This window comes from Bombus vosnesenskii, unplaced genomic scaffold (genome assembly GCF_011952255.1).
Source record: "Bombus vosnesenskii isolate JDL3184/JDL3185 unplaced genomic scaffold, Bvos_JDL3184-5_v1.1 scf7180000013265, whole genome shotgun sequence".
Lineage (NCBI taxonomy): Eukaryota > Metazoa > Arthropoda > Insecta > Hymenoptera > Apidae > Bombus > Bombus vosnesenskii.
The window spans coordinates 6,174,330-6,190,977 of NW_022882925.1; the positions used below are offsets into that span (position 1 = coordinate 6,174,330).

At 39.5% G+C, this 16,648-nt stretch overlaps 1 protein-coding gene across 1 annotated transcript in view; it reads left to right on the forward strand.

Annotated features, from left to right (window-relative positions):
- The window catches only part of LOC117242979, a 162,818-nt gene that overhangs the window by 58,433 nt on the left and 87,737 nt on the right, over positions 1–16,648 (forward strand). Inside the window, exon 3 of the mRNA XM_033510060.1 lies at positions 9,078–9,153. Within this exon, the coding sequence (XP_033365951.1) occupies positions 9,078–9,153 (76 nt within the window). The remainder of the gene's footprint in view (positions 1–9,077; positions 9,154–16,648) is intronic.

A 16,648-nucleotide genomic window follows, 5' to 3' on the forward strand; every position in this document is an offset into this window, starting at 1 on the left:
GTTGAAATGTATACGCGATTACTGCAAATTTCACAAATCTTAAATTCCATTTTAACGTAGCGTCTCGCAGTTGTAGTAAAATTGTATTTGGTAGAGAACGGTTGCCAGGCTATCTCGCGTGAAAGCAAAGCACCCTTCTAATACCGTGAAACCATCGACTGCTCATTGAAACGTTACCAAGTTTCGAAACTGTCGTTCCGATCGACCTGGTGATTCGCTGTTCGTGTAAGATCGTTGAAAATCTTTCACGTGCTACTCAAATCAAGCCATATCGAATGTAACAAGCTTGCAAGAATAGCCGCGAAAGAAACAACAACAAATAAAAATCGAAATTATAAAAATATTCAAAATACGTACTTAACGTCGAAACCAAATGAAAAATATAATCCTGTTGTTACAACACCTTTCTCAAATTTTTTAACAAAAGAACACAAAAATTCTTCAAGTTGTTCTACGACACATTGCCATTCACTGTAGATTCTCGCGCCCGTGATAACGGGATCGGGTCGTGAAAAGCTCGCTACTCGACTTGGAAAGTATCGTGGGGTTTCGGGTGTCGTTGGCCCGGCCCTGGATATACTTTTACACGTGTCGAATGGCATTTACAAGAGCGCACACCGATACATCGGTGCACACGAAATTCATGCATCGCGTACCGTTAGTCGACATTCATTGGCTTCTTCTTCATCTCCGCCTTTCAGCCTGGTTTTCTGTTTCGTTTTCTCTCTTCCCTACCTTCTTCGAAACGTCTCCTTTTCCTTCTTGCTTCACGCTCGTCTTCGTCCTCTGGCTGGCTTCTTCTCGCTCCCTCTTCGGTCACTCTTTTTATTCCTGCAGAGACCAACTGGTTGCCAATAAGAGAAACCTTCTTGATGCTCGTGTTGCTTCCATTTTCTTGTCGAGCGCCGGTTAGCCAGCCTGGCCAGTTATGTGGACTATAACGGAATCGGTACCGGGTTAAATTTAACCTTGCTGCGCCCGGTATTGACCTTGTTTCCCGTTCTGCACCCTTTCTGCCATCCTTGAACGGTCGTGGGATTTTTAACCGGACAGAATTCAGGAGACTGAACGTCGTCTTTAGCCTTGCCAATCGACATTCCTTTACACCTTCGATTTCTTGCACGATAGCTCATAATAAATATATGATATAAGTCGGATGATCAAATGGTATTTTTATGGTATTTATTCAATGGTATTTATTCTTTAATCAAGAGTTTACCGTAATCTGATAATTTTTAATAGGATACAAGGAAGAATATTATTTCACTCGATGCATAAATTACTGGTCTAATTTGTTTTGTGAAATTTCTGTACTTCGCACGTATTCCGCGTTATATTTATTTTTCAATGAAAAAGAATTTATCGTAGCATATAATTACATCTTTCATAAAATATCAACTTATCCGTTCCATTGACACAAGAATCCTGTACAATTAATAAATTATTCCAAAGCTTTAATCGTATTAGTGTTTGAAGTTCTTCTGCCTTCGAGAATTGTCAAAGCATTTAGAAATTTAATACTACCGTGTAATTTCGTATTTTAATCAAATTAATTTATATACGGTACATGTACAAAGCCGAGTACAGTTTGCACGCAAAATTAATCGCACTGATCCCTGACACTCTTTCGATAGTGAATCCGATCGAAATATAAAACCGTAAGTTGTCGATCGTCGCGATCGGATTAATTCAAATTAAACATGGGTCGGATCGGCTGAATCGACTTAAGCGAATATGGCTTATTTAATATTGTCGTGTACGATATTGCTTCCTTCGACATGGTAATTCGATGCAAAATGATCGGCTAACTATATTCAATCATCGACTGCCGCCGGTTGATCCTTGAAGCATGCGAAATCGCGACAGTGATCGAGGATGACGAATACCTTGATGGGCACATTTCGTCTTAAAATATTCATGAGACAGAACATGTTATTTCACCTCCCAAGATAAATATAAAATTTTGAAGAAACAAGATATAAACTACATCGTAATGTAAAATGTGGAAATGTTTAATGAATTCCGTTCATCTATCTTCTAACTGTCGCCTCTGTATCCTGGCTCGACGTTTTAATGGCGTCGATACGGCCATGATGCATCTCTATAAAATGTTCTTTTGTCTGTTAGGCTGAATTTCTACGCGGTTATACGTGATCTGTTTACCGCGAATCGAAAAAGACGAGGGACAAAAGGAACAGGCACTTCTATCGCGAATAAAACGTTCTCAATGGAGAGACCATTGTGATTGCGGTATAACAGTCGTACTTGTAACGGTATTGCTTGAAATCGAAGTATACTGTTCGCTTCTATTCCGCTTCGTTTCACGATGATCCATCTTTTATTCGGACGTTGCAAGTTGAAACGACGATTGACGACTCTGCTCTCGAAATTCGACGAATTGTCACGCTGAATTTTTCTCGACTGAAAACACGACTACTACAATATTTTACACGATATTTTATTGAAATTCTATCTTGTAAGAATCTTACTTGAAGAAGTACAGAGTATAGGTAATTTATTTTATAATGCACGATGGATCTAATATTTGGTTAAATGAAAATCTTCCAGCGCGTCAGCTGCGCGCAACGTGCAATTTGTCGTTCCCTCTATTGTACCAACAATTTTTGTCTAATGTCCGTCCCGCGGAAAAATAACTCGACGTTCCGACTAGCCAGTGAGATATTGCGCCATTATTACGCTCTGGCGTTTATTACAGGAATGCGAGGTAATATGACATAAAATAAGTTTACCCATGCACCCCTATGAAATGACAGTATTCATAGTATATTCGAAAATAAAATTTATACGTTCACGTGGAATATGAAAAGCTGGAAGATCGAAGTATCACGCTTAAAATGTATTTTTGTCATGGGACATATATTAGCCTTCAAATGCTTTTGTTTACGTCCATTTGAGATAAAATTTCCAAACAAAAAACAAAGCTAACGCCTGGAGAATATTCTCTAAATACAATTGGTGAAAAAAGTATCCACATGCATGAATATCTCATAGTTGTTTCGTAAAATATAATTCCCCATTTTATACCTTATATTTCATGTTCGAACGATTACTCCGACATTTTTGAATAAAATAAGAAATATTTCTTAGAAATGGATATTAAAGATGTATGAAGTATTTCATATGGTTGAATACTCCTTAGGTCAACTGTAGACGACAAGCTTTCGATTCACGTGGAATTTACTATACACCATCCACTTACTTGTATCCTCCTAAATCGAACGATAAAAGATGCCAGATTTCCAACTTTTAAACATCATAGATAACCATATATTAATTTTTTTTTTCGTAGATGTCCGTCGAGGACAGAAAGGCGCTGTAAATTAGTGTTTCCAAACGTATCATGGTGGTTAACGTTGACGTACGGTACTTCGAGATATTTTTTTCACGACGCGGCCAGGTCAAGGATGATGTGCTTTACGAGGAAACCGGTTCTCTGAAAGGATTACGGGTAAATTTGCCGACTCGCGTGGCAATTGGTACTTCACCGACTAACGTAGTCTGAAACCGTTCGCAAGTCATCGAGTCGGTGATTCCATTAGATTGTCCGATAATTCCATTAAGCGTATTCGTTTGTTTCGATCCACCGCGAACGGAACGTTTGCTTTAAATCTCTTTTCAACTGCGCCAATCGTATCGGCGTGAGTAGTGTTACGTGTAAATACCTACAGTGCAAGTACGTTCGAACACCGATCGAGTAGATTTAAACTACGTGTAAGGATTTACAAAAAAAAAAAGGAGGAACATTAATTTTGGGGCAGATTTGATAGATTCGAATCGTGAATTTCTCGTAAATATCTTTTGCAGATAGATGTTAAACGTTTGTTGAACAGTTCCGAAAGTTTATAAGTATTATCAATGAAAAGTCTTCACTTTTGTATTTTTAATAGCAAATATAATTTTCATGTATAATCTAGATCACGAATGTTTATGAACACTCATAAACGTATATAATAAACACTCAAAGTATATAATAAGTGTTAATAATGATCCAATCGACTACTGAGATCTACTAATATCGTAGATGATGCCCGTTTAAATACTCTTGTAACCTCTGCAAAATATATACCTACTTCTATTAAATATCTTGGAACTCCTGTATATATTTTCAGAAATGTTCCAAATTCTACCAATATAACCATGATAGAGAGATGTTATTACTCACAATATGTATACATATACACATTTTACACGTTACGCGTAACATTACACATATGTAAAACACATATAATATGTTCATAAGAGATGTGGACAAGTCTGGGAATATTTTCGCGAGCCAGTGTATATGCAATATAAATCGATATTGAACATACGCGACTTTTCAAACTAACTACGCTTACCGAATTGTAAGAGTTACGTCGCGAAGTCGAGAATACATGTATAGTGCACACAGCAAGGACGACGTTCCCGGCGAAAAATTGGGCCGCTGGACGTTTGCGAAATGTCGCGTCTCGTCTGCGGAATATTGCCTAATGGGGCGTAATATCGGGCGAGCAAACAAGTCGTTTCTTGAATAGCGGAAGACCACTTGAATTTCCATCGTTCGTTCACCTCGTGCACGTTCCAAGCTGACACCGCTTGGCCTCGGGCCGATTCGGCCGTCCGAACGAACCGTTTCACAGTTGTGCAGGTCACTGCGAAACGATTGTCTCGTGACACCGTCGATCCCCTCGAATGGCAATCGCTCGGATTAAACGCTCGCCCCGACGCGACGTTCAACGAAATTCTCCAAGCTTTAACGACCGTGTGCCCGCGAAATCGCGCCCAGCGTACCAACGATTTAGCCAAGCTCCATGATTCAAACGAGTTCCCGTGTGTCATAGAAAAGGTTTCGTTCGATGTTTCTTTCGATTAAATTTCTATGGGGAATTAGATTTCGTAATTGCAGAAAGAATTAATAGCTACGTTATGAAACACTGATCGCACGCGGATGAAAATATTGTAAATACTTGGGAATTTTTATACAAATTCGTTCTTCCACGCAAGTATTGCTTCAGACCATTTCACGTAGACTTGTCTCGAATTTTATCGAAGAATGCGTTGGACAAAAGTTGAATCACAGCTAGATTATGGCAAAAAATACCTTCTTGTACAAAAGAAACGTTGTAAATATCGGTACTTTAAAATAAACTAACGATATGAATAATTAAATACAAATTTCAATTGTATCGCTAAGCTTATTTAACTATACACTTAATTTGAAAGTAGCAGATAGATCTCTCAATTTAGCAACGTACAAACGTTTCAACATAATACACGCTGTATCTTATGATAATATGTGTGGCTTTTACTAAATGCAGCTAATTACCAAAATCCTGTTCGAATCTAAGAAGTGGAATCCTCCACGGATTATGGCGGCATAGTGCGGTGGACAGTATGTATATCCGCTGTGATCATCTCTGCAGGACTGGAATTTCGAATTCGAGTCAGCAACGATGCACCAGTGGGACTAACCTTGGGAGAATAGTTAGCCCTTTGACCGCTCTACCGGTCGCGTTACCACGTTTCCAGTCAAATTACATAATGGTGATAAGCAAAGACATTTCCTGCCCTACACTTTAATTCGTTATTCAGCCGGAGGACAGGCGGTATTATCTAACTCACGAGCGAGTCACATTCGTGTCATTCTTCGAAGTCTGTCCCGCAATTCCTTCAGTTCCGAGATCTGATTTCAACTTTCTACCATCTCCAATTCCTGTTGCTTGTCTTTACGATAACTGTCAGCTTTGCCATTTCGTTTATGGTTCAACCATACTCTTTCATTCAAAATTTTCCGTTTGATATTCGGATAAATGTCTGACTGAAACGTGGCTCAATTTATCGAGTCACTATGGTGACGGTTGATGATTATTCGATCGTGGAATAGAGCTGTTCCACGCAGAATAGCGTGGAATTACTATTTCTGTACAGAATGTTCCACAGGTTTTTGTAGCACGTTCCGTGATAAAAAAATGTAATCAAAAACCTATGTAATTCCGTTACATAGATATAATTTGCAGAACTGCGACAATTTCTTCGAATGTATTATATCGAACCAAATTCATGCGTCTTCGCAGAGATGTCGGGCATCATTGAATAAATTTTTATTTAAATAATTATTTCAACGGAGAGTCATTTGTTATTTATAAATGAAAATATAAAAACAGAAATAAATTATTTGTTATTTCGAGAAGTCTAAATACATTATTTAAAATAATGAGACTAATTGTTATTTACAAATATAATTTCATTTTTTATTTATCATCTTTACTTATTTTCATTTATTATTTATCATCTTTACTTATTTTCATTTATTATTTATCGATTATTAAGCAAATTAATTTTTACGCAAATATAACATTTCTGTAAATTACAATTTGTAATTTTTAATAACGTTCGTTAGCTACGAATACGCCAAAATTGAATTGACTTTCAGACAGCTTGTTCGAGAAGCGAGTAATTTTAAAAGCAAACGTGGACTGTGATGTATCTATTGAAAAATAACCGTATCGATCCCACGATTTTTTCATTGTACAGAATGAAACGGATAAGACGAAACCAAAAACTACTTATCCATATATCATCATTTGTTTTTCAGTTAAAACTGCAGATGAAATTTCATTTGCGAATAATAGATAAGAAATAAGTCATTTTTCGCATCGTTTTAAAATAACTTTTACCTAAATACGATATTTAATTCTTATTCACAAGTGAAATATCACTTTAATTTGTTATTTACTATTTATTAAGTATTTATACATTTATATTATTATATATATTTGTATATATTTATTACATGTTATATATTACTAGGTAAATAAAATTTTGCCCAGCACTGTTTCCCAGCCACTGCGAAACTTACGTAAGATTCTAACACCAGTTTGAAACACTGTTTGTTCCTAAGCGTATTTCTACCCGCGGCGTATGAAAATTTATTCGACCGTGATTCTGTTTATCTTCAACGCGTATTCACTCCTCCGCATATACACAATTTACACGCGAAATCGGATAACCAACAACAATATACAAACCGCGTGACATCTCCTAAACTTCCAAATCCTATTTTATCTCTTTCCCAACTGCAAAACACTGACGCCTCCAAGTATGAATCCGCAAAATTATTAGCAATCATTCTCCAATGCAGGTCGTGTTCCCACGAAACTTCAAAATTCTGCGAATCTGCTTGCTCCGCAAGCTCTCGAATTGCTCCACTTTTCAAAGTACACGGATCATTACACTTGGGACAGAGGTAGGCCGTTATTATCATCCCCCGCGAAGCAATTTGTTCCATTCTTGCAGGTTCTAGCGCAGGAAAAGGGCGTTACGGAGGATCAACGTCACCGTGGCGAATTGTGCAGCCCCTTATTAGCCGGTATCGCTAGAGTTTCGGTGTTTTTGGCGTTAATCGCGCTCCCTGCTGCCTCTCAACCCTTGGCAAAACACTCCGGTTCCGTTGTTCCGTAAGTCGGCGAGACAGTAGTAGGCTGTGAGTCTGTAGGAGAGACGTAAAGCAAAGGCTGCGAGTGAGCTAGTAAAAGGCGCCGCCTTGAATGCCGTCGAGTGAAAGGAGCTCTAGGAAGAAAGAGAGGGAGATGAGAGAAGGTTGCAGGAAGAGATAGACGCAGGAAGACGGCGGACGCTCGTCCTCAAAGCTGGAATGCCGCAGGCGTTCGTATACGTTCACCCTGATAGCATGCAACCACGCCAGTGGCTCTCGTTATTCGTCCACAGACGCGGCATAGCGTGTCCTCGAGGATCCTGTTTGTTGGAGCATCTGTCAGCCCCATCAACTGACCGCCAAGTTCCGTCGACATTGTTTCGGTTTACTTTTCTGCTCCGTTTGCTTGCACCGAGCTTTGTCCACCGGGAACGTGATCGTTTCGTGATCTTGCCAACGAGGCAATGATGAGACAACGAGTAAACCTTTCTGTATTTCCCAGCTTGGTATAAGGTGGATCTAACGTCGAAAATGGTGGTCGTGGATGGTACAAAATAGAAATTTTGATTTCGAAGAATATCCTTCATGGAGCTTGATGGAGTTTGATGAAACTTGAGTAACGTAAAATTGCGAACGTGTCACTTCGATGACAGTAATTTGCTATTTTTTTTTTTTTTTTTGGAAAGGAACCGTGGAATATAGTTATTCTCAAAGAATATGTTCGTTAAAGCTTAAGCAAAAATCGTAGTTTCGATGATAGTAGCAGAATTATCTCCTTCGCAAAATTATCGATTTACTACGGATTATCGTTAAATACAGTCGGGCACAGAGCACTGAGAATATTTAAAAGTAGTAGCCTCGGAGAATGTAAATTCCTCACCTAAGGAGTGCAATCACGGCGAAGTAGACCGCATTCCAAGACCCTGAAGCGTGACTTTTGCTTGAGAAACTAATTCGTTATAGTGACGTAATCCGATTAACTCACACTCGTTAACACTCCCCAATATGGTCAGCTATCGATCAAGGTCTGATGAAGACGTGTGCCTGATGGTTCTGCATTTAAACGCAGTTATCATTGCGTAGATATCTATTTATACTAGGAAAAACCGTCGCAATGAAATCAAACGTTGTTGAATGCATTCTTTATTGCATCCCGTGATCTATCATTTTATCCAATTAAGAATTTCGACGATAACGCAGACGCAAAATGCAGGCGAAAATAAATTGATTGAATCCGGATTAAAAGTGACCATTGATCTGTAATTTGTTAGCCATTGTAACGCCGTTGAATAATAAATCAATTAACGACTGTATTTCTATGCTAAATTACATCTTCCAATCTTTTCATAACCAATTTTTAATAACCAATTCATTTCGCATTTGTTTCATTTGTTTCTTTACCCGCATCTATACAATACATTCATACAGAAAATTGTTAAAACACGTTTCCATGATAACTGCCAGTTGGCGATAATCATTTTTAATTATTACCCTAAAGAGATCGCGTCGAATGTATTTAACGTCGAAAACAATCCGCTCTGCCAATTTACTCTCGATTCTCGATAAATTATTCTTTTTAACCACGTCGAGACTTAAAATGTAACTGGAAATTACCAAACACCTTTTACATTTCTGATTGTAGAACATCCTGGACAAGTTCAACCCGGGGGCGAGGCAGCTGATCAATGCCGGCAAGGCATATTTGAAGGCTCTTCATGGTGAGTGAATTAAATTGAATCTTTAAGGGGAAGAGATCGGGATGCCGGAACAAAAAGGCGGGGAAGTTCGCGAGACAAATAGTGACAGACGGACGATCGTAAAGTGTCCAGGTTAGAGAGGATGGGTAAGGTTAAAATGAAGAAAGAAAGGACAAACGAGCGTAGAGCAAGCTTTATGCTGTCTCCTGAGTCCTGTTTCAGGATCGAATCACCAACTCGTCAGAATTGCACACTGGAGGGGTGTCAAGCTTCTATTTCATTCTTTCTCCCTTGTCCCCCGTGTTTCTGTCATTCGATGTGCCTTATTTTTCCCCCCTTTGACTTCCCTATCGGCAATCGATCGATCCTTTTTCCTCCTCTGTCAAACTCTGGCTCTCGTCGTGGGATGTGTAAACAGGGTTCATCTGGACCTTCCCCTGGCAATTCATTCAATTAATACCCTGGCTCCGTTTGAATTGTCTTTGCCATTTCACAGAAAAGTATTTTTATCAAAAATCCTCTCGCGATTGGTTAACTTGAAAATTAAAGAAATTAAGGATTTTGATAAGTTTCAAAGGAAAATCGATTACATGGAAAGTACTTCTCTCGATCAGGAATGAGATTTATTACGCGTGAACGCACATTTATTTCGTATCTGTTTTTGATTCCTTAACACTCGTTAATGATCACTCGAATAGTACTTCTTGTAGTATTATACACGCAATCGATTTTCAACGCATGAATTTACATGTTATTTATTCGAATTCCAGAGGAGAAACTGCCCTTCTTTATATCCAAGGATTAATGGCTGTTTGCAATCAACGTTGCCTCCAATAACGTGGCTTACGACGAAATTATTTTTGTATGTTTTATCGTATCGTGTGTATTATATGATATGATCGATCGTTTTCAGGAGTTAACCCACTGGCCTTGAAAGAAATCCCCCTTTTAGGTGACAAAGAGGGAGAAAAATGTGTGTCGCCCATCGTGTAAACTCGATTTTCGCATTATCGCGGATAAGATTGATCCTGGCCGTAGAAGTAGTCGGAATATACACGAAAACATAACGGGATTTGTTGCCTTTTGAGAGCGGCACACGGCGCAAAGTGTTCACTCTCGCTCGTTAATTCAGTCTGATAACAGTACCGCGTTTTTCACTCTATTTCTGTCGTTTACCAGTAACGTAAACCTACGATCTCCTCTTTCATTGCCTGGTCGATTTAATCGTCAAAGCCTTTGTACAAAGTACTCGTACTTTACTTCTGTTATCAAGGAACAAACATAGTTGTATCTCTGGGATTGTATAAAATTCTTACTATTAACAAATTTCGTGTTGTAATATAATGGTCGATTTTTATGGGAGAAAAAATATTTTAATCGTGGCGAATTTTATTCGACATTTCTTGATGCACGAGTGCGTTATTCAAGCCGACATTAATCTTTTCAACGAATAAATTTTCATAGTCCCTAAAACTGTTAACAAGAATTGCGGTAGATTTTTAAGAATTATTTCAATTCAAGAATCGAACGTACAATATGGACAAGATTTCCTTAAACAGACTGAACGGTTTCAAGTGTGTTCAAGAAGCGCTTCGAACAGATTTGAAGGTCAACTGTATTTTTTTTTCAAACAGAACTATTCCACGCGAAACCATAAAAGCGATACATCACCTGTTAAAAATGTAGTTCTGTTACATTGGAAGACAAAATGTCTTCAAAGACCGCAGTCACAGGAGACGGATGCTGGGCGAACGCGAGCGATCCAACAGGGAAATATTTGGCAAGCAGGCGATACAGTCCCGGGCACATTACGCGACACAAAGGGCGGCCATTGTGTTCCCGTGGTTTTTCCCTCGTTTCTATCCTTTCTCGTTTTTCTCTCTCTTTTTTATCCATTTTTTTTTTGTCATTCGATGTTCGCGGGGACATCCCGAGAGCGTCTCTCTAAATCTCGGCGTGTTCGCTCTGCTCCCGCGAAACGCAGTCTATTATGGCTGATAACGAAATGTCAGGGGGAGGGAGGAGGAGGAGGAGGAGGAGGAAAATCGTTATACAGCGGCAGCGTGTAGCAGTAGAGAGCACCCGGCGAGGTTCGAGCCAGCTGGAAAGCTCCGACTCGTAAGCGGAGCTTAAATCTGGCTTTGTCACGGGGAAGCGCACACGTGGAATCACGCGCCCGTCGGAGGTGATGCTTGCACTCTGGCCTGTGAAGGGGTGGACGATCCTCCGGGGAGAGGGAGGTCAAAGAGGGAGAAAGCGAAAGGTTGAACGAAGGACGGGACGAGGAGGAGGGTGTGGGCATGCAAGTAGCAAAGGGAAACGCAGACAGACGGGGTGCGAGGAAGATTGGCGGAGAATGATGGGATGGGAATGGATTTGAATAGAGATAGGGGCAACGTTGGAGAAACGTCGGAGCAAGACGCGTGGAGCAGGTCAACGCGGAGACGTGGATGAAGAGATACGAGTCTGGAAGGAATCGACGATAGGTGGAAAACGGTCGATTGACGATAGATGGAGGGTGGGTAAGGAAAAAATAAAGACAGCGGTGAGTCATTGTCGTACGAGAACGGCAGGCGACCAGAGGCGAGAAAAATGGTCTGTAATGAGGGTCAAAACGAAGACAATTAGATGAGGGGAGAAAGGAAGACAAAGAGGAATTGAAGGGGGTCCGGGGAAATAGCGTTGAAAGAATGAACGAAGAAGAGTATATACGGCGCTATTGAACGGTGGCAAAAGAAATACGTTGGTAGAGTAAACGAGGAAGCGGTGTAGAAAATTAGAACCGATGACGGTATGGGAAAGGGAAATCTGAACGTGGGTGGAGGAAGTGCTTGAAAAATGGCAGGAAATTAAAAGTAAGGAGATAATATGGGAGGAAAACAGGAAACGATAAAGGAACATTTATGTGGTGTTTATGGTGCTCTCGGGTGCTTTTCAAAGGAAAAACTGGGGAATCGTCGGGAAGCTGAATAAAATGCGAAATATGCGCTATGAAAATGTCAACGGAGGATAAGGGGCGTCGTTGGAACAAGAAAAACACGAAAGTTAGGAAAATGGAAGCTACCGGGAAGAAAAAGATCGGAACAAGGGCGAAAAAATAGTCGCAGTGAATTCCACCGGATCTATGAGATTAAAGGAAAGAGAAATACGACACGATGAATGGAATACGAAGGAAAAGGGAAACGAACGAATAACCAAAGGGAAAGAGTTTAAAACGTGGTGTTGATGAGACAAAAGAAAGAAAATGAATGAAAGGGGAGACGCTAATGCCGGAATATGGATTAGACGGGAACAGGAAGAGTGGAGAGTGTGCGAAAGAAGAATAAAAAGAAATAGGTAGGAGGGCGCAATGAGAGAAAAGATAGAAAGGAAAGATTGGAATTCAAGATTCAGCTGGCATCAGCTAGAAATATCGGCGTATTTATTCCTGTAAATTTATGGTGACCATCGAAAGGTAGATTGTGAAATTTTTGTCGAGCGAGGGTCGCATGTGGATCTGAATAAAACATATACGTGTATTTCTACGATTCGTAATACTAACGCGCTATAGTAATACATGAACTGCAAGGTTGCGTCATCATTTTGACGAATTAAATTTTTTAGGGAGCTGAGGATTTTAAAAAGTTGTGTGGCTCGAAAGCAAGGTTTTTGATAGACGAGACACACACGTTTTGAAAAGGTTTTCTAAAGCTACATTTTAATTCGCAAATGTATATTCATAACAATAAAGTGCAGACTCCCGTATTTCTGGGTTCTAGAACTAATCCGCGACACCTTCTATCTTTCTTAGTACGCTCGTAAATATCTTCCTCAAATGCTTCCTTTCCTCGCGTATTTGCTCTGTAAACATACCTAATAAATTCTCGTTGCAGTCGTCATGCCTCTGCAAATACACATTCTACCGTGGAATTTCTCTTTTTCTAAAATTTATGCCACCTACATCTAGGATATATGTATAATATTCTACCAATGAAAAAGAGTCAAATTTTCGTCTATAATTTTTCCATTGTCTGGGATACCAAAATAAAAATAAGAAAGAAAAATTGAGTTTTGTCAAGATTATCCCACGATAAAATTCAGGAATTTAGCGAGTGAAGTTTAATTCACGGAAACTCCGGAATACAAACGACTGTTAAGAATGTAGAAGCGAATGAAAACGCGATTCTGACATAAATTACGTCTCCGGTTAATCGGCCTCGTGAACGCGACATTGCGAAAACGCAATGAATTATGCAAAGCGTACGTTAGGTAGTTGGCAGCTCGTAACCTTGTTTCGCAAAGTATTAATCGCAATTCACGAAATTCTCTCGAACCGCGTAATTCGTGGGGAATAAGAAAACCCAGGCGACTTTCAGTTGACATTTTCGAAACTTTTTGTAAAAAGCAATTTGACATTTCAACCAGACAAATTAGAAAACCAGTCGGATTAGAAAAAAAATCAAATCCTTTCCTTCGTTTCAATAAAATTTTTATCAGAAATTCGAAAGAGCTTCGAAATTTACTATTACGTAAGTTGTAAAAGGGAAAAATTTTGTCGTCGATAAGTGGCAGAAATATTAAGAATTTTCTATCTTAAACTTAAAAAGATAGTTTTCTTAATCGTGTCGCTCATGTACATAACAGTGCTAATGCAGTTCAAAGATGTAGAAGTTTCACATACATGACATATTCATAAAATGTGTATATGAACATTCAAATATTTTCGCGGGCGAGTGTAAATATATTATAAAAATAATCAGGTTCGTAAGTATACATCATTGATGCAGGAAGAGTTTGTTGCAACTCGCTAGAAGAATTTTCGTCGCGTCTCCCTTTCACAGTTTCCTAACTCGGTTTCTTATTTGAAACGCACTACGCGAGATTGCGACAAATTATGCAAAATATGGAGCAACCGCTTCGCAGTTTCCAACCTCGTTTCGCAAATTCTTAATCGCGATTCCCGAAATTCTTCAGACGGGCGAAATACCGCGCGGACGTACGCCCATCGCGAGCGAACGCTTTGAGAAGCGGGATTCGTTTCGTTCGTTCAAACACAGTCGATTCCTCGCAAATCCAATTAAGTTCTTTGATTCGTGGCGATTTTCTTTTTTTTTTTTTTTCTTTTTTTCCCTCGCAGTGAATTCGATCTGCCCTTCTTTCCTGTGGCCTTGCAGTCGTGGAAATCATTAGGTACTTCTTGCGATCGGTGATATTTCAGCGGAGAACAGTAATTAGAGAGCACTTTGTCGAAGGCGGTCTACGCAGGCCTCGTTCCTCGCAGACTCGCAAGAAACGATTGACAAATTGTTTGCCTTCCTGCTATTTAAACAGCGCAAGAAAAGCCTTTCGATAAATTTTAAACAGTTCGCCGTGAATCATCGTATTCTACGATGCACCGGAAACATTGTATAATAATGATTCAGGAATTTGCAAGTTTATATTGGATTGGATGGAAAAGTTGTGTATTCTCAATGGGATGTCGCTACAAAGTGCTGTTACATTAATTCGATAGTAATTGTTCGGAAAGTCAGTTGATTAACACGAAGGGTTTCTTTTACTCGTTTGACGTAGATCGTTCTAATCGTACGAATAATAAAGAATCGAAAGGCTATAAAAAGTCAATGACGCTGTTCTTGATCGAAATCTATCGCGTTAAAATAAGCCAGTTTCTTTAAAGAAAAGAGCGAAAACCTATTATATCGATTTTATAAATATACAGGGTGCGGCCGAGTAATGCGTACAAGTGGGCATGAGGTGATTCTGTATGAAAAATAAAAGTAGAATATGGAATAAAATTATGGAATAATATGGAATATGGAATAATATATAATAATTAGAAAAAAAATAACCTCCTGTTGATTATTTAGTCCTGTCTAGTCCGTACTTTTAACCATGTTTAAGTATGTTGGATAAATTCTCAAATTCGATTTTCTCGAAAATTAAACCTTAAATGAACAAATTTTATTCTATGTCTCGTTCTTATTTTTTCACAAGGAATTAGCTCGTGTCCGTTTGTACATGTTATACAGACACACCGTGTATAACGTAGCAGTTAAAGTTTTTTCACTCGGTTCAATAAATTCCTAAAATGCGTGAATTCACAGACAAATTTGCCACGCAAGAAAATCACTTGCACGTGCAGAAAAAGCTTATCGATTTCGCCAGCTTTCGCTGTAATTTTCGCACACTCTCGCGCCTGTCCCGGACAGAAGCAAGTAACAAAAAAAAAGAATGGCGACGCAGGGTAGGACAAGTTGGCCACTGTATCAGCAGTGTAGTAAAGAGATAGCCCTGTGTAAGCGCGTCCCTTGCTCGAATCGGGATTTCGAATCCAATTGCGTCCTTTGAATCCTGCATCTAGTCTTTGTTCTCGAGTTTTCGTCCTTACGGAATTAATTCGTTCCGTTCCTTCCTTTACCAGTCGGAAGGAACTTCCCGATAGAGGCATCCCCATCCTCCCGACGATCCTCCACGCCATTACGTCGTCGTTTCTGTAGAATTCAAGGTGGAGCAATCGACGACAATTTATAACGAGTCGTTGAGCTACTTTGAGGGCCCTCCTGCTATTGGCCCTCGAATCCACTCACCTAACTTGGATGATCCTCTGATCCTGCTAGCCAGTCTATTCGCAACGACGCCACTTATTGCGAAATTTTTTCCGCCTGCAGTTACACGTCGCTATAATTCGGTCATGGGTATACGCGCGGATGATATGCGTTTAACGAGGTAATTAAATTCTTTGAATGATCTGTCTGCGGATGGAACGTTTTTCGAAGATCCGTCTCGTGCTCGACAAATTTCACAAATTTTTTTAACGTTACGAGGAACACGTTGACGACGAGGGTCGTTAGTTAGTTGCAAGCAGATTTACAAATTAATTCGCTACATATTTTTATCCTCCTTCTTTTTTTTATTTTTCTCGCCTTATTCTTAAATTTGCAGGTGAGATGAGAACTCGCAGCTTTCGTGCCGGTTGAAATTGAATATATCTGAAATTTTTTACTGGGCTAATGTATAAAAAGAATGGCATGTTTCATTAGTCAAGGCGATAAAAGAATTTCGTTGAATGTAAGTTACAGCGCGTCGTACTGTTTTAACTCCGGCTTCTACGCGAAGGCAAATGGCACCGTGAATTTCCACAAAAACACTCTAAACCTGTACCCTTCTTCTTACTTACACTGCCATTATCGTAACGAGAAAGAACGCTGTTAAAAGTCTGAAACACCGTCGCACAATACCGGTGTGCACGCCGAATGGCAATTAACGTTATAACGATGTACTCGTGCGACCCTTAACACTCTTGCATCGAAAGCGTGAAAGACTTTCCTCGCGGAGGGTGAAACGCTCTCTCCGCCGTGGATGTTTGAGTCGAGATATTTCATCATTCGATACGCGATATTCTCGCGTAGTCCACACAAAATTGAAAACCCACCATGAAGACGATATCATCGCAATTATGACGTCGTCTGAATATAAACGATATCATCCACTACATACTTGGCGTATTTAAGTGTGACGCGTACAGAATAATAAATTG